Below are 26,459 nucleotides of genomic sequence, written 5' to 3' on the forward strand. Positions count from 1 at the left end.
CTGACTCCACTTCAGCAGTTGTGTACAAAGCCTATAGGGAGTGAAGAGAATTATCATTCTAACTTTCTAAGTCATGTAAGTATTTCCCTACAACATCGGTAAATGTTTCTCAGTCCAGAATTTGTGTCTTTCCAGCATTTCCATAATGACTGACTTTTATTTAGAAGATATATGATGAGAAAAGTGGAGTCAGGATGCAACATTTTAGTAGTGACTGATGCATCACACTGACAGGCATAGGCTTAATGAAGGTTGTATTATGCAATTGCCATCAGGCTTTTGGGATACCACTTACCAGTCGGCAGTGCACTGGATTCTCTGTGTTTTGCAACAGAAAATTATGTTCACTCATCTTTGTAGGTCCCACAAGTTATGGTGAAGGTTTTCTAGTCTACATGGGAAATGTTTACAAAGGGATTAAACCTATTAATAATACTAATATTAAGCCTGTGCTTGGGGATCTTCATTTGGTGAGTTTTTTTTCTGAAAACTACAGGTACATGTACACGTCTGCCTACTTTATTATTGTTTTTTCTTTGAGTATTGTCTGGCCTGGATAGAACAGATACCCTAGTCTTTAGATAGAAAGTGAAACCTACTCTTCAAAGTGCAGACAAAACACATCCAAAACAAAGTCGGTCCAATTGTACTCACTCTTTTTTCTTTGATATGCTCACTTGGCAAAGATGAGGCCCAAATACATGTCAATAGCAAAGTTTGAGTTCTCTGTCCAGCTTTGAAATATCTCCTTTATCTTCTTTTTAAGAGTGGACCCAAGTGAATTTCATTTGAGCATCTTGAAACATGGATCAGTTGTAAGTCTGGTGGCATGGCTGTTGAGAGTATGTATACAGATTGAGATTGGGGACCAGACTTTTGACAAGATTGTGTCAGTGCCAAGTGATGGATTATGTCACACACCATTCTGCTTGTCTTTTCTTTCACTGCCTTTTTTTTTAATTTCAAGATCTTAATTTTATACAAATGCTGGTACCAAACTTTCTAACCAGGGCTTCTTTGTCCCTAACACTCAAAATAAAGTGTTGGTGTGTGGGTTTTAGGGCGGGGAATCATATTTGCCATCCCCCCAGTCTTCAAAGGGATGTACTCATGCCAATTATCATTGTGCAATATAATTTTCTCATTCAGACGTGATTCCTCCTCACAAAATTCATTGATACGTCGTCATGGCAACTAGCATCAGCAACGGGGGAACAACCCACGACATCCTCAGCCACCTAACAGACATCGACGGGACGAAGAACACCAAGGGCGCAAAGGATGGAGCCAAGGAGGAGGGGGCGGAGGAAGAGGAGGCCGAGGGGGTGGACTGGAAGGAACGATACATACTGCTAGAGGAACAGTTGGATAAATTCCGCCTGCAGGCCACCAAGATCCGCGCTGTGCTGGGTGAAAGGGTGAGTTTTTATTAGCTGTATTGTAGCCTCCTGCAGCCAATTATGCAAAACCTTACACAATGGCGCAGCTCCACTCATGCCACATGCTATTACATACACTGTAAGTTGTGCAACAAATTCTGACACATTGAATGAATGTTTCGCTCTGCGAACAAAATCGGAAATGGATGGTTTTACTAACTAATGATTTTCATTGTAAAAGCTTTTTTGTTGCTCAATTTACATTGTAAAGGCTTATTGTTCAGGGAAAGAAGTACTTGTGTTTTTTGGGTGTTGTGAAATGCTTGTTGCATGTAGGTTATGACAGAACTTAAACATTTATTGCTTGGTTCAGATGAGCAAAGAATGAAGGAAAACTTCAAAATGACAGTCACAGCTGATTCAAGAGATGCTCCCAGATGACTGAGGGATTGAATACAGTAGCTGTTCTCATCACTGATAATCAAAAACGTTGCACAGCGATACAATTTTTCCATGAAATTGCCTGCAAAAGCATTCCACTGTGACATGTGGGCCACAGATCTGCAGCACAATGCTTGTGCATGGTGCCAAGTTGTGCCAGATCTTACGAATTTGGCTGTCTGATGTCATTTCAAGGGACTGCTTGATATAAAGTATCTGAAATTAGCATAGCAGCTTGTTTTTGCTAAGTAAAAGTCAAATGGGAACCAGTGAAAATTGCATTGAAGTCACTCATATGTTTGACAGTTCAGCTAGTAATCAAATACTTGCTTGGCAAACGCTGTTCTGCATGCTTTAAGTTCAGTAATTGCTCCAACAAGCTGGCCAGAGATGGTGTATTGCACAACCTTCGTCCTCAAAGACCCTTTTTAAATGTGTTGGTTATTGTATAAATATCAAAGTTCACTTGCAAACCACTGACCATAAAATAGACTTTTCTGTGTTGGAATTCACCGACACACTACTACAGTATGCTACCATCCGTGTTGCGATGGATAACGAAAATACATGTAGTTAATCCATTCGACCGGTGACCTTTAAAATTAATGGTGTGCAGGAAATAATCAACATCCCTTCGTGCACGTAATTGGCAGATTTATTAAGCATGCAAGTTTGATCATTTGTTTTTGATCAGCCCTATTGTCCTTGACTTTTAAAGGGTTTAGAGGATCACATAGACTAGAGAGGTAGAGGGTTTTAAAGTTTGCTTATTACATGAACATGTTTCTCAGGTTGGCATACTATGTACAGGTGCCTACTTGTGCACAAAGTGGTTTTGTTTGGGGGGAGGCTGTCACAGTACATTTGACAATACCAGTAGTTGATGTTGTCTTTAACCTCTCCAGTCAAAGTACGGTCCACACTCTTTTTAAGCCCTGGTATCTCAAAATTAGTTTACTTGAAGATCTACGTACATGTACATGTACATGTATGTACAACACATTCTTTTGTGAAACACAGCAATACCTGTATGCAGCTACGTACCGGTACAAAGTATGTGATGGTACATGTACATACATGAATGTGTATACTAGTTCATGTACATGTATCTTGCTTACCTTAAAGAGAAGATGTTTTGGGTGCCTTATATACATGTACAAGCACCTTTCAAGAACATCATTTGTGGTGCGTTTTGTAATTTCCTTTCCGTCACCTGACCAAGCTATACCTGTGTTTGATCAACACACTTTAGAGTAAGTTTCAATTCTTCTGTTAGTGTCGGAGTAAATGAAATCTACACGTACGTTTGTTGACTCTCAATGCCCTCATCAATTGAGGATTTTTGATGTTCTGAACCTGCGCACAACATGTGCCTGGCTTTTATATCTTTGACTGGTAGACTTGTTTGCTAGGGATCAGCTTGTCCTTATTGAATTTGAACATTTGGCATCAGTGTCTACTACATGCACCGGTAGATGTTGGAGTAACAGTTTTTCTAACGGGGCAAATGGAAAATTAATGAATTAATGGAAAAAAATTATACGGTACACATGTGCACTAGACAAGAGAAAGCAGCACATTTTCTGTAAAAGGAAGGAGATTGTGTTCTTGTTTGAGATAATAAATGAAACAAAAAATGATGTCCAAATCTGTTCTCATTCAGATGTCTCACAGCCTTAACATATAAATTATTATACATGCATATTGTGCGTGTACCTGTGAGTGCATTCGGGTGTTGTTGATGACCAAACCTAAACATCCTTTAAGGATTCCTTATGAGAATTAAAGGTGAAGTCCATCATTTGTTATTCATGCATCATGTTCTTTGAGGCGACAAAGCACTCAAAATGTAAAGAAGGGTACACCTGTATCTAACGACTAACCTGATAAAGAGTTAGGCCAGCTAATGCATGTACATGTATATTGAATATTTAACTGGCCAGTATTGTGGAATGCGGAGTTCAACTTCAAATTCACTGATTCATGTTTTCAATTGTACAGTGTCCTCAACATAATCTCATCTAGCCAACTGTAGTTACGCGATGTCGTGTAACTGACAAATTACATGTATAACTGCATGTGCAATTGTGCCTCATGTCAACACTTGTGCACGCTGCCTGAAATGAAAATAAACTGTTAATGGCAATATTTTTAAAAATGTGTCCTTGGACGCATACATGTAGTTAAACAAAGCCTTCTTTCAGCGTTTTTTTTTTCTTCGAAAGGACAGCTTGCCAGAAAGAATAATTTCACAGAGTCTAGCTTCATAGCGACATGTACAGTATCTTTAACCCTAACACTCCTCAATCCTTCACCTGTTGGAGGACTGAGGAGTGTTAGGGTTAGTTTCGTCAGTTTCTTTTCTGATAGTTGCAAATGATGGAGTGCACCTTTAAAGGGAGGAAGCAATACAGCCACGAAATTACGATGTAAGCCTCGGTCAAACCTGTGAGGACCTCCTATCTATGTTCCACCTTACCTTAGATGCTGCCCTCCACAAGGCCTGGTGCCCCTCCTTGCTGAGATATTATTAGTCAGATTTGCTTGTAGGAAATCCAGGGAAATGTCAAGAAATCGCAGGAAATAGTGAGATCAACCGGGCAGCCAGTATCACGGAGTAAAATGTGGAGTTGTGTGCGCAACACTTTTCATGATGCGTCAGCTGTCACCCATGCAGTTGTTGACATGTGTTATGAACAATTCAATTGGTTTTGACTTATCTGGAGGCATCCTGTTACTGAGTTACCACTGTTCACATTTGTGACCAGCTCCTCAAAAATGGGTATTATAGGATATTTTTTTTTCAAGATGAGTTACATGTACATATTTGAATTGATTACATTATAAGCTTTAATTCGGTGTAGGTTTGAACCCTGTGGCATTTTGTAATCTGGAGATACATGTACAATGTAACGGTCTATTCATTTTTGGCTAATCATACCGGTATCATACACATTAACAGAAATACTGCCAGAGATAAAGCCCTTTAAACACAGGAAGTGGAAAAAGAAATCAGCCAAGAAGGAAGTCTCTTAAAACCCATTGCAACAGTTAGGTTTCTTGTATGAATTGTGAAAGTATTGATCTAATAGAAGCCAAGAAACCAAGAAGTAAAAAAATCACCCTGTCCACATGAAAAAGCCCTTAGCGTGAAATAACACAGCATCCTAATTAATGCTCTTTTTTGCAGAGCGGATCACATTTGTTACGTGATCTGCGAAAACCCATCACATGGTGAGCTTTGTCATTTGGGTCCATATGGTTTAAACTTCAAATTTATGGACACGCTCTTGTTTTCAGATTATGCTTCTAGGTTGTCTACAACATAAATCTAGGTTGTCTAGAATCACACTTAAATAGACTTGAAAACAGGACAGTGTCCAGATGATGCATTTGAAGTTGATATGCACCCAAGTAGCAGAGCTCATCATGCAAAGGGTTCTTGCAGATCACATCACTTTTTAACATATGCTTTCTTACACTTGACATGCTCATGCATTTCAGCAACTTTTAAACATCTTCTGGAAGCATTTCAGTGTTGGCACATGTTCATGTACATATGTGCACACAGAACTTATTTTGTGGGGACCGAAAATGTTGTAGGGAGTTTAGAGATGTCCCCTTAACTCAGTCCTAATTTGCCCAACAAAAGAAAGTGTCCCCGTGGCGAAGGACTGTCCACCCCTACTTGGTACAGGGTTGTGGGAACAATGCTCAACTATGTTATGGGACCAAGAACATTATGGGGACAAGTTTACATGTACATGTATGTCTCTGTAAAACAGTTCCTAACAAAAGAAATGGTTTGTGTCTGTGTGTACATGTGATCCTGGTCATATAGTTTCATAAATTTTAAAAGCAGTACATGTATTGCCAAGCTTCGTGCATTTTAAGTTTGCTGAAGGTTATTGGATTTTTGAAATAAACTTTTTTGCACTCAGTGTATCTAGGTACATGTATGAGTCTCCTCGTGCATGTGTACATGTGGAGTTGAATCAGGGATTGCAAAATGAACAACACATATCATGGCGAATGTTTTAACCGCAGAGCAAGGAAACAGTGGGAGATTTTAGACTGCGAGGGTTGAGCGTCTCCTACACCGTGGCACAATCTCTTACAATGGCGAAGACGACTCCGACTCGGAGAGAGCTTTCATGTTTCACTATGCATTATTCAGTAAGAATAGAATATATTCTTTGCATAGGATCTTGGTGTGTGAGAGATGTACTTGCTACCGCTACGCTCAGTGCACTTCACTTTTTTGTTGTACGTTTTACATACATCTGGAAGTCATATGAAGTGTGTACCTAGGTTAACTGTACTGTACAGGGAACCAGAGTGCATTGCACATTTACATGTGTACATGTACATAGTGTTTCATGTGTTATGACAAATTGTAAAACCCACAGGATTTAATCTGTAAAGTCAGAATGATTTTTGCACTCTCACTGGACGTTGTTATATTCACATTGATACAGTGCACACCTGCTCGTTTTCCCCCCTTTCATCTTGAAAGAACAGGAAGCATTTGTTTTCTAATTTGGGAACCCCGAGGCCGGCTCGAGGGGCAATCTCTGAGAAGACCGCAGCTAAATTTACGTCAGAATGCCTCCATTAATTTGACCAAGAGCGCTGTGAACTTGAGACCAAGGCACAGCCGGTCAGCGTTAATTAAGCTTGGCCGGTGTGAGCTTCCTAACATGCACAAAACTTCATCACATAAATCCTCATGGCAGGTTTGCTTGCATTGCGCATCATATCAGGAAGTGGGAAATTTACAGTACCAGTGGGCCAGGGTTAGCCTGTCATCAAACTAGCCGTGTGCTGCTCGGAGAACTTATATTGTTGGTTCAGAAACTTCAGTGTACAGCTACATGCAGTGCACATTTAGCGTGCCTGGGTGCACATTTGAATTTGTTGTAATGGGTACATGTATATGCACTGTGCATGAAGAAGTTAAACATACGTTTAAACATATAGTTTAATATATGTTTAACTTCGGCAAATTTGCAAAATTTGCTGTATACCCCGGCATGTTTTGTTTTGTTTTGTTGTGGGGACTGTGGGTACAACCGGCACACACTTGTTGAACAATACCCGTAAGTACTTATTATTAGGATAGATTTTCATTGCCACGATTCGTCTGCAAATTTCTGACAAAAGAAATGGTTTCCTCAGTGCAGGGGGCTGGCCTGGACACTGTTCCAATACATGTCTGTAATGTGCATCGACACGTGTGCTTTCATGTAAGCTGCAATGATACGTTTGTGATTCAAAGATTCATTACTCATTTGTCGACCGTAAATATGTGGATGATGCATTCTCTCAGGAATTTTCTGATTGAAAACTGCATGTCTTGGTCATTTTGTAGTCCGTAATTGTTCATGTGCACTGGCCCTGTGCAAGCGTGAACCACGGCAAATGTTTTTCACATACTTCCATGCAAGGGACTTCTGGTGCCACCTCTGCACGTCCACAGTGCCAGCCATGGGGGCGGGCTCGAGGAAAAGGGAAAAAGGAAAGAATTTAGGAAAATGGAAAGAAACAAAAAAAAAAAAAGAGGAAAAGGGAATAAAAATCACCAACTTGGTTGCAAATGCCTCAGTCTTGACCCCCGTCCACTGTTGACAGTTGTTCAGTTTGATCCTAATGAATGCTTTCCTTCTCCTCTCCCAACCCCCCCTACCCTTTCCTGGAAAAAAGCTTGGTGATGCTCACAGTTCAAGCTACATTGATTTCATATGAAGCAAGATGTGAGATGGAGAGAACCCCCCCTTTGTGTTGTTTTTTTTTCCCATTGGAATCTCAGGAATTCTTTTAAGACAGGGGGGGTGTGTGTTTGGTAGCAATAGTCTGGAGTGTGTATGGGGATTGGACATGTAGGGGTACCCTTCTCAGACCCATTTGTCTCATTTCTTGCTGGATGTAATTGATTTTAGGAAGTCTTAATGGCATCAGTGTGATCCCAGTACACATACATGTATGCTTACAAAACACAATAAAATCAAATGAAACCACAAGAAGACATATACAGTCCATTAATTCAAGCCCCATTGAAAACAGTATAAAATCAGCACCGTTCAGGGCCCAATAGCATGCACGCCAACATCCCTGAGATTTCTGAAACAAATAAAATTCTTGTCTGGTCACTTATCTTTCAATTTCTTTTCAATTTTTTGTGGGTTAACCAATTACATTTTTAACTATTCCCACAAAACAAAATCACCCCCCCAAAAAGTGATTTTTCCAAAGTCTGATTGCAGCCATTTTTCAAGTGGCAACCCTCCACTTTCTCGGGCACTTGGGACCATTTTTCCACCATAGTTTTTAGCCCTTCTGCTCTCATATGAAAGCTCAAAGACCCAGGGAGTTGATCCTGGCAACGATTTGCACAATCTCACCATTTTGGGGGCCAAACAATCTCCTTTTTCCAAAGACACTGTGGGGGCACTTTTAATGCTAATGAGCGGGCCAGAAATTCTCACTTGAATTAATGTTCTGCACCCCGATGAGAATTAGGGAGTGTGAAGATTGCAGAAGTTGTTAACAGAACTACCGACAGGTTGGCGGCTTGTAGGACCATCCACTGAATCTATAGGAATGCATTATACATACGTGTGTACATTGTGTGCACCATCTCTGCAAGCATTTGTGAAGTGTGGTATGCAAGAAACCTTTTACATTATTCCAACCCTTAATACTCCTGTCCGCAACAGGTGAAGAAAGTTGGACCCTACTCACATGGTACATGTACATACATGTATAATAAATGAACCCAGGGGCATTTGCTTGTCAGTGTGGATTGGCCTGTGTCAGCGTGTATCCATGCACCTGTCAACTTTCAACACCCAAAGCATCAGCCCTCAGAGTTTAAATGCACTGTTGACATCATGGAGTGTCATTTAACAAAATAAAAGTGATTCTGCTGCTTAATTTTTTTTAAGTGACATCTGTAACAAGTACATGTACTTCCCGTTACTTGTAACATACATATGGGGTACATGCACATGTACATGTACATGCACATGTAATATGTATGTATCTGTTGAGACACATAAATTTGTGCACATGTTCCTGTACACTGTAGGAGCCAATGGCACACTTCACTTTATCATATATTACTGGCAATGGCTTTCTGGGTTGGATCAAACAACATCACAGTATGTGACAGTCTGTGCGCACACCCCAAGTTACAATCCAAAGTGCACTTGACAAGCAATTAAGAAACAGGCCAAAGTGGGTGTCTCATCGGTCCCTGTGACATGCATGAAAAATCTGCATTTTAGTCGAGTCAGGGCACCTGACCAAACCAAAACAGCTGCATGCAACAGGTGTTTCAACAAAAATCCCCTCCAATCATGGAGGAATTCAATCAAAAGATTTGGTGGCCAATAAAACCCGAGACAAACAATAAAAGCCCTGCACTTCAACTTTCTGGTTGTGGAGTATAACATCCCAGGTGTTGACTGTTGAGTTAGGACAGGAAGTCAGTCATTAACTCAACTTTGAAGGGGCGGAAAAGTGGATTTGTGTATGGGTGTGTGACCAACATGACCAATGACCTATTTTCCTCCGAAGAGTGTAGTTGTGAATTCTGTATGTAAAAAATTGAAAATGCAGCATGAGGGACATACCAGTTCGGGTAATTCACAATAGCACATCACCAAGAGTTTGCAACCCGTTGGGCAATCATAAGGCGCACAATTTGTCAACCCTTTCCAAATGTGCATTGGGTCGACAAATTTCGCGCATTGTGATTGGCCAACGCATTGCAAACTCCTGGTGGCGCACTATAGTGAGTCGCCCGTATTGTACTCAACATGCAGAAGTTGCCTCAGTTTCGTTTCTTCCTCACAGAGGTATCTGAAGATTGTTAAGTGTCTCTAGTGGTTTGAAGCAGTGGATAGACAAGTTTTTTGTTTGGATTGATGTTTGTACAGATGGAGGATTTGGAAGAGAAGGTCAAGGAATCCAACACAAGAGCAGAGATGGCCGAAAAGGAGGTACGTAATGTACATATATTAACCCTAACCCCCTAGGGTGTATGCAAAATCATACTGAAATCGGAAGATTTGGGACTGTTTTTAACAGACATCTACCAACCTGACATACATGTACGGTACGTGTATCGGTACCTACATGTAGTATGGACCCATGAACAAAACAGGTCCACGTAATGCGGATTGTGTGGACTACATGATGTAAGCCAGGTTCTGGGTAAGGGATATCCGTAGCAAAAAGGAAGAAAAACAGTCAAGGAAACAGTCAACAACATTCTGCCATCAGAAAAAGTTACTGGCGGCCGTTTTGGATCAAAAGAAACTTCCTCTTTTTGAAAAAGCCAGAGGATCCACTGATACATTCTGTCTTGACCTACATACATGTACATGCGTAGATTCAAGAACTGTGCGGTTTCAAAACCCTGTGGGGTGGTGTACCAAGCAGCACTCACTTTGGCTCATTTAGCATCAAGAGATCTGAAACCATCTTTGATGTTGTCTCAACCTTGACAGTGCACTTGATTTTAGCCCAGAGGAGATCAGGGGTCTGACTGCAGTGGAGCTTAAGTTGAAGGTTAGGTCGTCCTTTGAGCAGATGTCCAGAACAGCCGGGGGACTAGACTGTACAAATTACAGGTCCACATGTGACACTGGTACACAGTACAGTACTGTACTCATGCATGTACATGTATGCTTTGCAAAATATATGCTGTCATCAGTGCTGACAAGGTGTGGGTGGAATAACAAATTTGATTGTCACCAGAGTGCACTTCATCTGTTAAGGACACATACACGTACCCCGATACGTGTTTTGTGTGCATGCCCACAGCGTGGATGGTAGAGGTACGGGTGCATGTGTGCTTGATGAATAAAAACATATGTACGGTACTTCACATAATTTGTAATGTACATGCATGTACACTTATAGTGTATAAACTCCAAAAATTGGTTGCACTCTTCAGGCTGATGATGAAATTCAGAGGTACAGTACATGTACAAGTGTACCATATGTGTAACCAATTTTTTTTGGGGGGGGGTCTTGGTAAAGATACTGAGAGGAAGGAAAATCTTGTTTGCCTCCGTCTTAAAGCATGTAAAAATCCCAAGATGTAGCCCCATCCTCTGAAAGGCCATAAAACGTTGCATGAAACAATTTCCAAGTTTTTTGGCCCCTCCCCCACAAAAAAGCAGGTTTGTCCCCCCTCCCCCGGAAATTTGGTTTTGGATCCGCCCTTGGGTGTAACAGTTCTGCACCCCTTTGCATCTGCTTCATTTGAAGTTTCTGCAGGTTCTTATGTTCTTACAATGTATTTCTTACTTGTATCATTTTTGTTCATGTTTTTAAAAATGTCTTTTAGGACAGTGTGATACATGTATCGTAAATATACACCAGAGTTAGTTGTCTGATTTGCTTAATGAGGTGTCTAGTCATGCCTCCATTTTTGTATTTTTGTGTCGGAGTTTTTTTTCCCCAAAGGTTTACAGTTTGTGAAACTGAAACTGATGCAGAGTTTTCGTTTTACTCCATTACCACATATTTGTACCCACCACACACAGCCTGTGTTTGTTTGACACTTTCTATTGCTGTTTTATGCAATCTGTATGGACTTGTTGGCTCAGGTCTAGTAGCCGTAATGCAGTACCAATTGTCCATCCAGAATGTGTGATTCTTTTTGTATTGAGGAAAACCTCCATACCGGTATGTTGAATACGAATTTGCAAAGGTCTACACTTGGTTTCTCTATCCCTGTTGTAGCGTTATTCTTCAGAACAGCTTTCCATTAGAATTGCATGCCAGCTGTACATGTACAATAACCTCCTGGCTGTTTCTTCCTTTGCAATAATTGAATCAATCACTACACTTGTTCAAGAAAGGCCCGGGCAGCCAGCCATTTGCATAATTCAGTATGCGCGAACAGAGAAGAGAAGTAGGATGTATGCACATGTGTGCGGGGCCCAGATAACCAATTAAATATGAATTGTGCCTGGGGCCATGTTCCTCTCTTCTTGTCTCCATCGTATCAAAAAAAAGAAAGAAATAAAAACAAGTTTGGAGGATGGATACCGGTGAAAGGCATGTAAGATTGGGATCAGGAAAGGTCAGTCAGCCCAGGGGTTAGCAGTTTCCCAGTTTCAATATTGGCGATGACGGTTGTGTGGTTATTGTCATTGCTGTTGAGTCTTTGTTAGGTTAAAGTCATGCGGAGCCCTGTGATGGCATAATGCCAACTAGCGATGAGAACTTCAACAGCAGTTTAAAAGTTTTTTTTTCCACAGGAAATGTGGGTGTACCGCGTATACAACAAATGTAATTCTCCACATACAAAGCATCTGTTGAGGTGACTATATGAAAAAAACCCAACTCCCACTGAAAAAAAATTACTTCAGGAAAACAAATTACTACCATCTCTGCCATTTGCTATCCTCAAAAGTAATATTTGCAATTTGAATCAGCTTCATCATTGTTGCCAAGTTTTTGATACACTGTTTTGTAATTCAGTGCTTGTCCTGACTCATTTTGTTCCTCTGGATAGGCAACTGTCGAATGACAGAACACATTCACGTCTTTCTTTCTTCCTCTGCAAGTTGTGCCTGCAACTTGTCATTGTCATGTCATGTTTTACCCACGTTAATCTCTCTCCCATGGAGAGAGTATCATTTCCCCCGAGATTAGTTTGACCAAAAGATGTACATGTAGTCTACACTTTTTTGTGTTTACAGAGCACACATGATATTAATTAGCAAACAGTGCATCAAATCTGACAGATGAAACTTTCTGTCATTTGCTTGGATCCTGATGTTTCGGTACATGTCGGTACAGTGTAACTTTGTTTCATTCAACAGATGTTTATTTGGTATCTGTAGCAGCCAGTGTTTCCTCCTGCCTATTCAAGTGTGAGGCAGCCCACTTCACTGATTTTAGTGACCACCTCAGGCTTTTCTGTTGAATTTTACCACCTCACACTTAACCACTTCCTGCTGGGGTTTCCGGATCCGGACACGTATGCTTTATATGCGTGGCCGGGGTCTCTAAACTCGGACAAAGGGAACAGGGCCTCGTAACAAAATACCATACTCGGAACAAAAGACCAGGCTGCTGGGCATTACCGACATTTTTTCACTCTCAAAAATGGAGATAATCCAGCCTTGTTTTGAAACAGTATACCACGGTTTGGGGCATTTAGAGCGAGCGGATTACCACCGGGGACAAAAGCGCTCCACCACCGCAGCGATGAGCCACACAGCACCGCTGCATGCTAATCTGGCCCCTATTGAAAAGAGGTCAGCAATGCACTGAGCCTGGCTTGTGAACAAAAGACAGTTATATAACACTGCACAATCTGGGCTCTGTTTACAAGGCTGGGGGCCTGGCTGAAATACTCAGGCGTCAATAGATTTTGTCTGTCAGGCTAGAGTGGACACCAGACAGTCGTTCACATGTTTGTAAGTGTCCAGTAAAAGAAGATAGGAATTTTTAAAGAATTTTGAAAACAGAAAAAAATGATAATTATCCCGGACCATAATCATCAACATTGATAACTGCCCCCGGCAGCAAGTGGTTGAAATAGGCAAAGATGGAAAAAAAGCTAAATAACTTAGATAGTTTGAAATAAATCAGTTTTAAATCATTCAGAATGATAAGGAAGGGCACACAATACAAGATCAATTTATTTTAGAGGAGAAAGTTGGAGTAAATGTCCTATTGGACTACATATATAGAATTTATTTTAGGCTTTTTTGAAAACGCTTCTGTTTCAGGCACTAGAATTTTGGCCAAATTTGTTGGACCACTTCATGTACTCCAAGGGAAATCCCTGGAAGGGGCGCATGATTTACTGTCATTCTTAACATTGGTTCATGCTTCTTGGAGATGTGAAACTTCTCAAGCGCTGTTGACTTACATGTAATTCTTGCACATGATGTAGTCTTAAATATTCAAAATAATTTTCAAATTCAAATATAAGGGCAAGACTAAGAAGGCTACTTTGTACATTTGAAGCAAAAAATCCAAGAATGAAATCCAAGTTGTTAGTAGTGAGAGGCTGGTACATTGTAGTGGTAACACTGTACTGGTATCCGGCCATTCACAAAACATCCTGCCATTCATGGATGCATGTGCCAACGTGTGTGATGTAAATATGAACCAGTCACTGTGGCAATGTGCCCTGGACTGAGTGACATAACAGGTACATGTTGTACGAAGGCAGATTTTTTTAATTTTTTTTAAATTAGGGATTGATTTGTGAATTTCCCATTGTATATACACCGAACTAAGAAAAAGTAGCTTAAACAAAGAGCCAGTTCAGTTTTTCAACAAAGCAAGGTCATTTGGGAAAAGCACACGTGCAAGTCTCTGTAGGACCAAGCTGATGGGGCAGAAATCGCACTCACGTCCGCATGACATCAGACGTGCTTTGTGTTGGGTATGTACCCTTGAAATAATGCATGTAGCTCATTGAATGGAGATCTGTTCATGTATGACACAAGTACAGTTCATAGCCTACAGGATGATGTACATGTACATGTATACCTTGAATTCATCAGTTCACAGAAGGTTCATTCTCCCTCTCTGCATAAGATATTTATTTACATATTCCCAAGTGTACATGTATATATGTACTGTACATGCACCCTAGCTGTTTTAGCCTGTTTGTGCTGTGCACCTGGGAATAAAGTGCATGGGTGTGGGGAGGCTGCGAGATGAGTCTCCATTTCTTTAGAGTCAAAAACAGGGAGAACAAAGGTACCGTTGTGTACAGCATCCACTGCACTTTGAGCTTGGAAACTGAGAGTGTCTTGCAGACCTTGAACAAGCTTACCAGCTGAACCTTCACAACTCCACATTTTGCACATTTGATGACTTGTGTGCATGGACGAAATGGAGCCATTTGAACTGCAAGGTAAATGAAATGGATCGTAGGCAGAAGCCCGTGTGTTGGCACTCCAAGTTGAACAGGTTGATGTGTAATGCATGTGCCGTAAATGCAGCAGACAGTATCCTGACAGAGGCTTTTTAATCGCCAAATTTATTTCCCTCCTTGTGCTTCAGAACCTTGAAGGTTTAATTTGTGATTCACATTCACTCTAGCACTTTGACATTCACACAGTGTCCTTTTCCACTTGATGCAATGGTCTTTCATGTATACTGCATGCTGCCCCATGGTTTGCTAAATCTTTGGCAACTCTTGAAAAACAATCAAAACACTCAATGCTGGCAAAGAAGGAAAATTTTGTCAAAGAGAGCCTGAGAGCCGTTGGAGCCAGAAGGGGCAGAGTTTCACAGGAGGGGCAGGGGGTGAGTTGGCAACTTGTGCTGAAAGTATGGCTAACTTTTGGCACCTTGAGCATCATCGATCCATTCATTACAATCTGGAGATAGGGGTCATATACGTGTACATGTACATGTTTGGCAATAATTGCTTTACTCCTTGGGCTGATTGGCAAGTCTGTACACCTCCTGCCTGATGTGATCTGTATTGTACTGCATGTTAACTGGTAGTGTTTGGGGGTGCAGACCACTAATTCAAGTGAGAATTTTTGACCAGCTCATTAGCCCCCACAGTATCTTTTGAAAAAGGAGATTGTTTGGCCCCCAAAATAATGAGATTGTGTAAATCGTTGCCAGGATCAACTCCCTGGGTCTTTGGGCTTTCATATGAGAGCAGAAGGGCTAAAAACTGCGGTTGAAAAATGGTCCTAAGTGCCCGAGAAAGTGGAGGGTTGCCACTTGAAAAATGGCTGCAATCAGACTTCGGAAAAATCACTTTTTGAGGGGTGATTTTGTTTTGTGGGAATAACTAAAAATGTAATTGGTTAACCCACAAAAAATTGAAAAGAAATTGAAAGATAAGTGACCAGACAAGAACTTCATTTGTGTTTCAGAAATCTCAGGGATGTTGGCGTGCATGCTATTGGGCCCTGAACGGTGCTGATTTTACACTGTTTTCAATGGGGCTTGAATTAGTGGACTGGACCCTATATGTAATACTTTCTTAACAGTGAGTGTCAGTTGAACCCGAGGAATAATCAGTCTTAGGACAGAAAGAAATAAAGGCTCAGACATTAGAGATTTGTGTCTGTGTTCGTACATTTGTTTCCATATCTCTGCCACTGAAATTTTTCTATAAAGGGACACTGTCTTGAGTTTCTGTAACAGAAGTCCTGCATCTGAGGCCAGTTGCAAGGTACATGTACATGTAGATCAAGCACAGCATTTTCAGCTTAAATACAGAATTACCATCCATTTAGCAGAGACACAAAACAATATTAAACAGTGTGATTGCAAATACTGTTCTTCGTACTTGTAGTACAGGAACTTAAGAAACAGACTTTGCTCTGCAGTCACGCAAAAGTCAAGTGCTGTGCTTGCACAAAGGGTAAGTGAATGTACCTGGTAGAAGCAGTACACAGTACATATTAGCCACAGAAGTTTATTAATTTGTAATTAAAGGTACCTGCTCTGAGTGGAACAACAGAGGGCATGTTTTTTTGGTACTCACTGCACAGGCGTGCCATGAGGTGTGCAAGTATATGCGGGTATGACACGGAGCACACTGAGTACTTGTAACTAATTTGTTCCAGCATGTACATGTATGGTCTCTGCGTACACACAGAACGCGTGCAAAAACCCCGCTTGTCTTTCTTTTGCCGGTTGGGGGGTGCACTTCAGCTCGGGGTAGACTGGCTCCACGTTCAGTGGCCTCAGAAGTGACAATGAGAAAGACTGCTGAATCCATTGTACCAGTGCATTTCAATACATGTATGGAACGCACACACGAAAATCCCATGGGTTAACTGCTCCCGACTCACATGAAATTCAGTAATGCGTAAGTGTACACGTGCGTATTCTATGCCTACTGGATCCTTAATGCAGACTAGTGCTCGAATGGAGCATGCTGGCACAGCGGTACGTATTGCTAGTCAGAGGAGATGCCAGTACTGCAGTAGCCTGGCAGTCAAATGCCTGCCCTCTTAAACTTGGTGGGTTGTGCATTTTGGCAAGCCATTGAACCCATTGGGTGAAAAAGTGACGCATGTGTACCACACCACCTGCCCATGGCTCCATGGGTGTTGTGCCTCCCTCACGTAATGGCTTCTCATTTTGGTTGTAGAATTAGTCAATATTTATGAAGGGACAAAAGCAGCCTGTCTTGTTCACACATGGAGGTTGTAATTAGCACTTGTCGGCTTTGCCAAAGCTGTGCCAAAAGGTCACAGCCTTCTCTGATGATGAAAGTGGTACCATACTTGTAGACAGTACTTGTAGGCCGTGACCTCGAGTCATTCATTCACTCATTAGTGGCAAGTACCGGTACTCCCTGCGAGCTGCAGTCACTGTCCCCTCACCTCCACTCTCACATTTGTGCTACATTCAGCTAAGCCTATACCAATTTATGTGTCCATGAATAGTTAATGACCATTCATCATCAGCTTGCCAGGTCTGGACAGCCAGTAAATTCTGAGCCGGGGAAAAGTGACTTGGGGAAAATTATATTTTTGTTATGCTTAAATCATTGATGTGGAAAGATCTATACATGTACAATGTACATCTGTACTTGTATGTTCAGTGTATGTGGTTTTTAAGTATGCTATATGTCAGTTTGTATACGGAAAGGGATTACATCAGTCATGTTTACTACAGTGCTCATGTTTGTTAAATATAATAGAGTAGTGCGCTTTTATATCCTACTTACAAGGCAGTGGTAACACAACTTAAACAGCATTTTGGCTAACCTTTTTAAATGAAAATGCTTAAAAACATCCATGTGACATTTTTGTTGTCCATGTATGCACTTTGTGTTTAGAACACTTTTGTGTATGCATCACACAACTTCTGCATTCTTAAGTAGTCATTCAGCCCCAGAATTTTAGTGGGATAAGATGCAAATTTGTATTCCTGTTGGACAGTCTGGAGTTGCAGACTGAAAGGAGTCCAAAACCCATCTTGCGATTGCTCGGAAAACCAAGGGATGCCAGCTGTCTTTGTTTGGCCAGGAGCTACTGGTACCTGATCGATGTGCATCCCAATAAAGACTAGTGGTCGGCTGTAAAGGCTACAACGGTTTCCTTGGGGAAAGAATATGCCCCATCTTGGCTTCCTGCCAGCCCCCCCCCCATCCCACCACAATCAGGAGTTGAAGTACATGGGTCAGCATGTGAACAATGAGGCTATGAGCCCTGGCCCGTTGCTTCATTAATTTGATCATGCGCTTCGCCTGTCAGGCTGAGCGTATTGATACTGAGAATTTTGGGCAAATTTTGCGGGGCCTTGACTTCGTTGCGTCGGCGCGACTTATTTACAGTGCGCGCGTACATTCTGTAATTTTTGTCGTGGATTGAATTGTGCCCAGAGTGCATGAAGTAATGTTCAATATGCTTTGTAACAAAAGCCTGACTAGACCTGAAAGGTAAACATACATATTTTGGCATGCATGTGTGGTACAATTGCATAAGTGCACATCCATGTAATGTGTGTACACATTGAATGGAATACTTCATTTGACTTGGTTTTTATCGATCCTCCTTGATGTATTCATCAAAAAAGCAATGAGGTACATGTACGTTACGGCACGTGCAGCTACCGTACAAACAGGGGTTTAAAATTTCACAATTTGCTGTAAATTCCAGTAAGGTGAAGCACAACTCTCATTCAAGCTAACTACCAGTACCATACGTGTACTGTGTGGTATATTGTACATGTACACTGTACATATACATGTCCGTGTACATGGGCTTGCCAAGAACATGCACAGTTCATGGATATTGTGGTGCAGGGTGTCACGAGTGGAGGCAGGGAGGGGGTCTGTGCCTCCTCCCTCTCCCCGCCGGGAAAATTAATCTAAAAAATCAAAAATTTAGCGAAAAAAAAAGAAAAACAAAATCGAAAAAGTATAAAGGGGGACGAAAATCCCCCATTTGCTTGAAAATATCCTGAAAGACGCGTAGACCTCCTTCCACTGTTAATGGTTAGTCAATTTGCTGCCAATGAGTGCTTTGAGCTCCCTCCCCTGGGAGAAAATTGTGGGGATGCCCGTGTTTAGGCACATCACTGCAATTCACACTTGGTAAAGAACATCATCTTGGCAAGAAATTTTGCTGCAACAGGAAATCTGCAGGGCAATTTACATGTATTTCATAAGCTAGTGAAAGTTCATGTATGATTTTTATTCCTTAATGACTCACTCCATCTTCACATTTACACGTACAAGCTTGAGGAATGCACGTCTGGATTGGATCATTATGCGCACCATGTATGTACCGTATTTTGTCAAAACCCACATCGGTCCATGGTCCCTACAGAATCGAGTCATTGAAACTCTGATGAATATATCAGATGTTCTCCCGTGGGATTATTTGAAAATACAGTACCAGCGATCCATTTTGTAATATACCACACGATTTTTCATACTGTTAACCACCGGTACATGTGAATGTAATCATCTGACTCACACTATTGACAGCATAGTACTGCACATGCGAAATTTGTGCATTTCAAACATATTTTGTTATTAAACTTAAACGGTGTGACAGTGCAGATTTTTCAATATGCCCTGCTTGCAAGTTTGTACATGTATGGTTAGAAGTTCGTGGTAAAAGTCAACCTTCCTGAATTCTGATAACACAAGCCCCATTCTAAGTATACATGCAGCTGTCAGACAGGAAGTGGTGTTCTGTGGCCAGCCCAAACCATCAGAACAGACTTTCAATAATCAGACATTTATTTACACTTTACAGGCCAATGCTGCATTCTAGTCTAATTACGAATACCACATAAACTTCCAAACACCCCTAATCCCTCTCCATGACGGGGCCCCTTCTCTTTCATCTCGTGATGACAATCTACATGTAGAAAAGAACAAAGTGTACTTGCCTCTTTGAAAGTACCTGCTAAATACTACACAGGTACACATTCAGTGTATATTACAAGTTACAAATGTAGGTTCATTTACAGGCCCAGTGGCCTGATCTGCTAGACTGAGTACGCAGTATTACACGGTGTGTAAAATGCAACCAGCATTTTCCCTCAAGTGTGTCAACTGTCAAGTGTTGGCCTAGTTGCCTGCAGTGGCGTTGCATATATTGTAACACATCCAATCTTAATACAACCCGAGAACGGACCATGCTGTCTGAATTACATGTATATTGAGTACCCCATGTCTACATGTAAGGGGGAGAGGTGGGAGGACATGGTGTTACTTTTTGAATTTGCAAAAATCTCCACAAAATTGGCACTTGGTAAAAGTTGAACTGTCCCTCCCCCTTTGATCATACAGCTGGAAGGGGTCAATGACAGGATGAAATTTCAGGAAGAAGGAAGTTGGACCACTCTGACCACTCATGCCCGAGCTGACCACCAGACCATAGGGCTGTGACCACATGGAGATAACCACTTGAATATATTGCACTGCAGATTACATTTGAAGTTAAGCGGCAGGTTAAAGGCACATCTGCATGATTTATAGCGGTGGTAAGGTTAATGCTTCACTGAACAATGCACAGAGGTCTTGACGTAATAGATAAATGAAATAGTGTGAATGAATGCATGTAACCTTAACTTACATGTAGGCTTGTGAATGTAGCCATTGAATATGAAATTAGGAAAATGGAGAACACTTTTGCAAAATCACACGTGCAACTGTACCTGATGTACATGTACATGTACCGGTACATGTGTATACATGTAATTACCAGTCCATGTCGATTTCTCTTTCAATTTCTCTTTAAAAACAAAAGGTTCTCTGAAAAAAGAAGAAGTTCACATTCTTTTTATGGAATCTCACGTGTTTTTCATTCCAATAGTTTCCCATATGGTCCTCAAGAATGACTCTTTCTTCTGCTTGTGCTTGATATTGACACTGAGGACAGATTCCTCACTGGGATGTGCTCGTGGTACATGGGGTATGCCATGCGAGTGTAACGATTGGAGGGGCATGAATACGAAAGCAGGTGCGCTCACTGCACTGGCATTTTCAGTGTTTGTGGATGCGTCCATCTTTGCATCGTGACATGCTTCATGTCTTGAATTATACAATTTATGTGCAGGCACGTGCAAATGAATATTTCAGCAGGAGAATAAACTTACCAGGGCAGGCAGGCATTGATCTTTCAGAAGTTTCTAGCACTTCTACATGTACCACAGTGACTGTACTCATGCATGGTCATTGATAGTGATTCATGTATGCAATAACAGAAAATTCCAACGTGCCACCATACTAGATCAATCAGTTTGGGGAGCTGTGACAGATCCAATCCGTCAGATTTACAAGATTTTAGTATCAGTGATCATTTCTCCGTCAGTGTGAGCGTAAATATGCAAATCCCTTGTAATCACAGCTTTATCCTAGAATATTTTCACTTTCCCCCAGAAAGTGTCGGCATTTTGTTTCTTTTGCAGACATTGCACGGATTTCAGATGTCCAGCGCGCAGTGTGCATAAGATTAAAAAGCTGCCTAAGTATAGCCTCGGGCGTGTTTGACAGTTACTTTGTTGTAACGGTATCACTTGTCCGATAAGTCACCTGCCAAGAAAGGCCATTGATGGTGCTCCGCGGAGAACGTCACTGATGCGTCTAGGGCAGTGACATAAGAGACGGGAGGATGAGTCATCAAATGACGACAGTGCACAAGCATTCACGGGGAGGGGGGGACAGAGAACAGTATTGCACCCAGCTAAATGATTTTAATAAAGAAAATTAGTGTACCTCAGGCTGATGTGGGGAGTTGCCTTGACTGCAGCATCGTCAGGTACCTAAAGAGTACCAGTATTTATTTACTGAAGGTGACAAATTGATTAACGTGGCGATTCCTGTTTTTTACAAAGCATTGCCAAACAGTGTGGATGGATGAATGCGTTTCACCAAGTTTTTCAACCCAACCATCTGATTAGATCGTCTCTGTTTGTGGAGTGGTCTCTCCAAACCATTTGTCATTGTCTGACAAACAATGAACTACATGTATCCACACACCCAACTTGCTGCCTAGCAACCGATCTGGCATTCATCATGTCATCTCTCAAAAGATTCATCAGCCTCTCATTCATCCCACACACGTGGCAACGTACACTGTACAGTAGTTTGTACAGCAAATGTTTCCCACAAATGTGTTTTCTGGGTTTTTTTTTAGAAGAATATTCATTCTTCACACTTACATAAAAAAATGATGTTCTAATGTGTATTGTACATTGTAGTACATGTATTCTTACAAATAGGTCATTAGGGAGACATTTTGTGGTAAATTCTCCGACCTTAGGGAGACATCGGTCATTAGGGAGACATTTTGTGGTAAATTCTCCGACCCTAGGGAGACATCGGTCATTAGGGAGACATTTTGTGGTAAATTCTCCGACCCTAGGGAGACATCGGTCATTAGGGAGACATTTTGTGGTAAATTCTCCGACCCTAGGGAGACATCGGTCATTAGGGAGACATTTTGTGGTAAATTCTCCGACCCTAGGGAGACATCGGTCATTAGGGAGACATTTCAATGTCTCCCTAATGCCCCAGCTACGAGAAGGAGGCCAAATTTTACTGTCCAAATTTTGAGAGATGGTAGATTATGGTCTAAATTGAAAACATACAAAGTTTGGTTCAGATCAGATTAGGGAATATTTAATTATGGGACAGTAAAGTTTGTGCACGTTCTTATGGGAATGTCCCCCAAGTGACCCATTTTCGGTAAACAGCACATGTACATGTTCATCTACACATGTATGGTATAACATATTTCACCAGACCTCCATGTATTGTACTTGTGTGCGCATAGGTTTACATAAAACTGCAATTTCCTTTGAACGATAGCAAAAAAGGCAGATCCAGCGCCATATTTCAAGGGAGACCAAAGCTCTATTTTTTTAGGGGGGTGCAAAAATGGAACATTTCTTTATGTGTGTAATTTTTATGTTTGAGACAAAACTTTGGGGACTTGTTACATGCTGTGCGAGAAAGGGAAGTGAAATGCTCTCTAAAAGTCAATCCTTCCCTCATATTTACCAAACTTTTTTTGGCCCTGTGGGAGGGGCATGGTCCCTGTTTCTCTCCCCTCCCCCCTCCCAACTGAACAGTATTGAAATAGAATGTTACATCGATGGGACAATGCTGATGTGATCGGCACTCACAGCAGACACAGATTTTTCGTACCTACATGTACATGTAAGAGTGGCATATTGAGTCAGTTGCCAATCAATCGATTGCCATTTTAAAAAAGCTTTTTGGTCGCACAAGTGCATGTGTAATTCACTGACTGAACATTGTGATAGCAGCTTGCTGCAGTGTGTCTGGAGTGCCAGACAGCCCTTTCGCCATTGATCAACATTTATGATGTAATTTAATATACATTTTCAGGCGGTTTGCAATAACGTGAGCATTAATCATTGACAAGAATTCGCGGAAGCGTAAAGGGGTTACATGGACGTGACTGGTACACTTTCCCACTGTTTGTCATTTGTCACATCAGAATGGCAAGCAGATTTTTAATATTTGTTAATAAAACTTGACAATCACACAACAGCTGAACAAACACGGTTGGTTACAGTAAATGTACCGGTCAGCCTACATTTGTACATGTACATGTACTATGCATTGCAAAAAGGCCAGAAGTGTTACATTGTGCGTTTGTAATGTGAACTTGTATGTGCCAAATATTGAAAGGTTATCTGAATACATGTACGCAAGCTTATGAATGTTTTCTGAAAGCTCTAAGAATGTAAGTAGGCCTATGCAGAACTTGGTCAACTTTGTCAATGAAGGACAAACTTATTCATATCGGTACCTCCCCTGCAAAAATTCCAGCAACAACTATGAAGCCCAGATTTCTGCATTCAACTCCAAAGTGCACCCCGGGTAATTTCACTTGACAATTATTGGACTTCGAAGATTGATTCAGTCAGGCCGCATCAGTTAATTTTTTGGGTGGGCTTTTGTTTAATTCTTTAGTCAATAAATCTGCCTAATTCAGGCCACCACTTACAAACCTTCTGTTGTCAATGCCTTTGAAGGATCCCAGTGCCTGAAACAGTCCAACATTTTTCTCAATTCTTTCGCAGCCAAGAAATCCTGATGTGAATTTCTGTATTCTGTTCAATGCTACATGTATATGAGCCGTTCCATGAAGCTGTCAGGCACACAAAGCCATGTTTGATGACAATTTTGCATCCATTGATGGAAAATCTCCAAAACTTCACATTAAATGTCCCAGCTTCTTGTTACGAGTGGTGTGTGGTGTTCCCTGTCATTCATGTGGTGTCAAACTGGTGCCCTGAATCTAAATTTGTTACCAAAATGGATGAAAATGGCATAGTGCCTTGTTAAATATGAATCCACATTGCATCGGACCTCCAAATGCTTTGTAAAAATTCTAGGAACAGTCATAAGAGCTACAGCCAACATGCATGAGTAAATATTCCGAAGAGTCCCTAGACCTCATCCTCAGATGTGCCCAACCGTCACAAAATTTGCCCCTAGCTTCACAGACAGGCCCATGTTGCAACATTTTCATCACGATCATCGATCGTTGATGAATTACCAGGACCTTCTATTCCACAGCTAGTGCTTTACAGTTGGACCTTCCTCATCACCACTGTCTTTCGTTCTCATCCCTCAGGTCAAGGAAGTGACGGAGAAGCTGGCTTCCATGAGACGGGGCTCGGGAGAGAGCGAGCGGAGCCAGGCCCTCAACAAGAGGATTCAAGCCTTGGAGGCGGCCTGCCAGGAGAAGGAGGACGTGATACGACACCTGGAGAAGCAACTCACGGAGCAGGTGAGACTGCAGCAGTGTGGAAGGAGATCCTGTCTTTCTGTCAGAATGCTTGTCATTCGTGAATGCATTATCTGTGATTTGTGCCAGCTGATACTTGCATCTGTTTTGACTTGTACAGTACAATCCTTTTGAGTGACATTAGCTAAAGCCTAATGTAACCCCCTCCCCATCCCAGATTAAGCCCAAACCAGTACAAATTTGTTTCAGACTAACTAGAATTGAGACCAATGTAGTCCAGGGTAACTAAGACAAAGACAAGCGTGGCACTGGCCACCTAGAGCAAAGACGGTTGCAGCCCAGACCCACAAGAATTGATAATGCAGTGGGCCCAAGCCAACCAGAGCCAGTACAAACCCGGTCCAGATCCTTTCCACTCAGACAGACCTGGCCCCAGACTTTGCAAAGACATGTCAAAACTTCTCAGGAACAATTGCGGTGGGATTAAATTAATATCCAGCCATTTTTCACCAGGTGGTAGTCTGTAGGCTGGGAGACATAATTTAGAGAGGTCGTCCCAGTCAAGGTTGTAACCAGATCACGGGACATGGAGTTTACCTTCTTTCAGCTCTTGCCCTATAAAATCCTTGCTCTCCTGGATGGCTTCCCTTTTATCACCTTGCATGCACATGTACTGTATGGGAACTACACTTGGAAGGAGGGGGGGCGCAAGTTGTGGGAGGAGATGGGAACCCAGGGAGCTGGGGCACCTACGTGCATACATGTACATGTAGGGGTTGGCTTACAGACCGGGTAAAGGATCGGGCGTTCTCAGTTCTTCCTCTTTTTTGTGTGATCCAAGAATTTCATGTACATGTACATGTACACCTGCTTATGGTAAGCAGTGCATCCTTAGTTTGAAAACTACCCATACACAGATAATGAAAGTAACACTCCATTTTCAAGTTTGAAAATGTTGGAAATGATACTTTCACGCGAACCCTTCATCATTTTTCTGACGATTGCCTTCCTCACGCAACCACTAAGCCAGAGACAGGCCAGCGTCTCATGGGAGCCGGGACTAATTTGCTAGGCCTACTGAGAGGTGAAAGGCAAGGGGTAGCAGCTGGCTAGTCCACAAGCCATATCACTTTACTTCCATCAGGCGCTGTTTCATAACAGAATAGGAACTAATGGTCCAGTACAAATGGCACTTTAAAGCGATGGCTAGGTGTCCAATTTTATTGTCTAAACTGCTCTGTCTTTATGTACATGTAGTTAAAAGTTATTGTGACACTTCATATATGTACAGAAGATTAAGATGGACTGTCACGATAGTTGAAATCAAGTTTTAGGTTTATGCCACTCCTACATGTACATGTATGATGTATGTAAAAGAAAATAATGTGATGTGAAAATTTAGTCTGGTAACAATGCAGAGTGAAACCTGAATTTTAACTGCCCATATGGTATTTGGGTTTAGGTTGTGCAACTTATTTCCTGTAGAGTGTAAGCGTCGTGATACACATCCAAATGGTTGAAGAGATTCGAATATTGCACGTATGTATTTTTAACTATGAATCATCTAAAGATACACTGTGTTGATGTATACTTTTAATTTACATCATACCCGGTAATTTATCATTTATTTAGATGTAGATTTCTTTTTTAATTCTTCAAACAAGGCATACATGTATGTCAACTTTGAGGTTTAATTAAAGAAGAATTTGCTGTTCCATTTGATAATATCACACTAGTATGCCATGGAAAAATCATGGCACTGCTAAGCTACAACAGTGATCTGTCCAGCAAAGCAAATTACAAATTCAAGAAGCTGTGGGCCCTACTGCGGGAGGCTGCATGCCCACTGGGAATTAGTTTCATGTGAAAACTTCTCCGGTTTCCAGCCTGTCAAAAGCACAGTACAAGTTGACACGTTGCAAGGCAT

General features: G+C 41.5%; 2 protein-coding genes across 4 annotated transcripts in view; one reads left to right on the top strand and one right to left on the bottom strand.

Moving 5' to 3' along the window:
• LOC110979278 (tetratricopeptide repeat protein 8-like) overlaps positions 1–26,459 on the bottom strand; it is a 112,366-nt gene that overhangs the window by 32,549 nt on the left and 53,358 nt on the right. The window lies entirely within an intron of this gene.
• The window catches only part of LOC147800303 (pleckstrin homology domain-containing family H member 1-like), a 79,184-nt gene that overhangs the window by 599 nt on the left and 52,126 nt on the right, over positions 1–26,459 (top strand). For both annotated transcript variants that reach the window (XM_087135515.1, XM_087135519.1), the window contains exons 2-4: positions 1,150–1,418; positions 9,761–9,823; positions 24,419–24,574. In XM_087135515.1, coding sequence (XP_086991641.1) covers positions 1,188–1,418; positions 9,761–9,823; positions 24,419–24,574 — 450 coding nt within the window. In that variant the 5' untranslated portion in view covers positions 1,150–1,187. The remainder of the gene's footprint in view (positions 1–1,149; positions 1,419–9,760; positions 9,824–24,418; positions 24,575–26,459) is intronic.

Source organism: Acanthaster planci, linkage group LG01 (genome assembly GCF_054643075.1).
Source record: "Acanthaster planci isolate LZ-2023a linkage group LG01, COTS_SCS, whole genome shotgun sequence".
NCBI classification, from domain to species: Eukaryota; Metazoa; Echinodermata; class Asteroidea; order Valvatida; family Acanthasteridae; genus Acanthaster; species Acanthaster planci.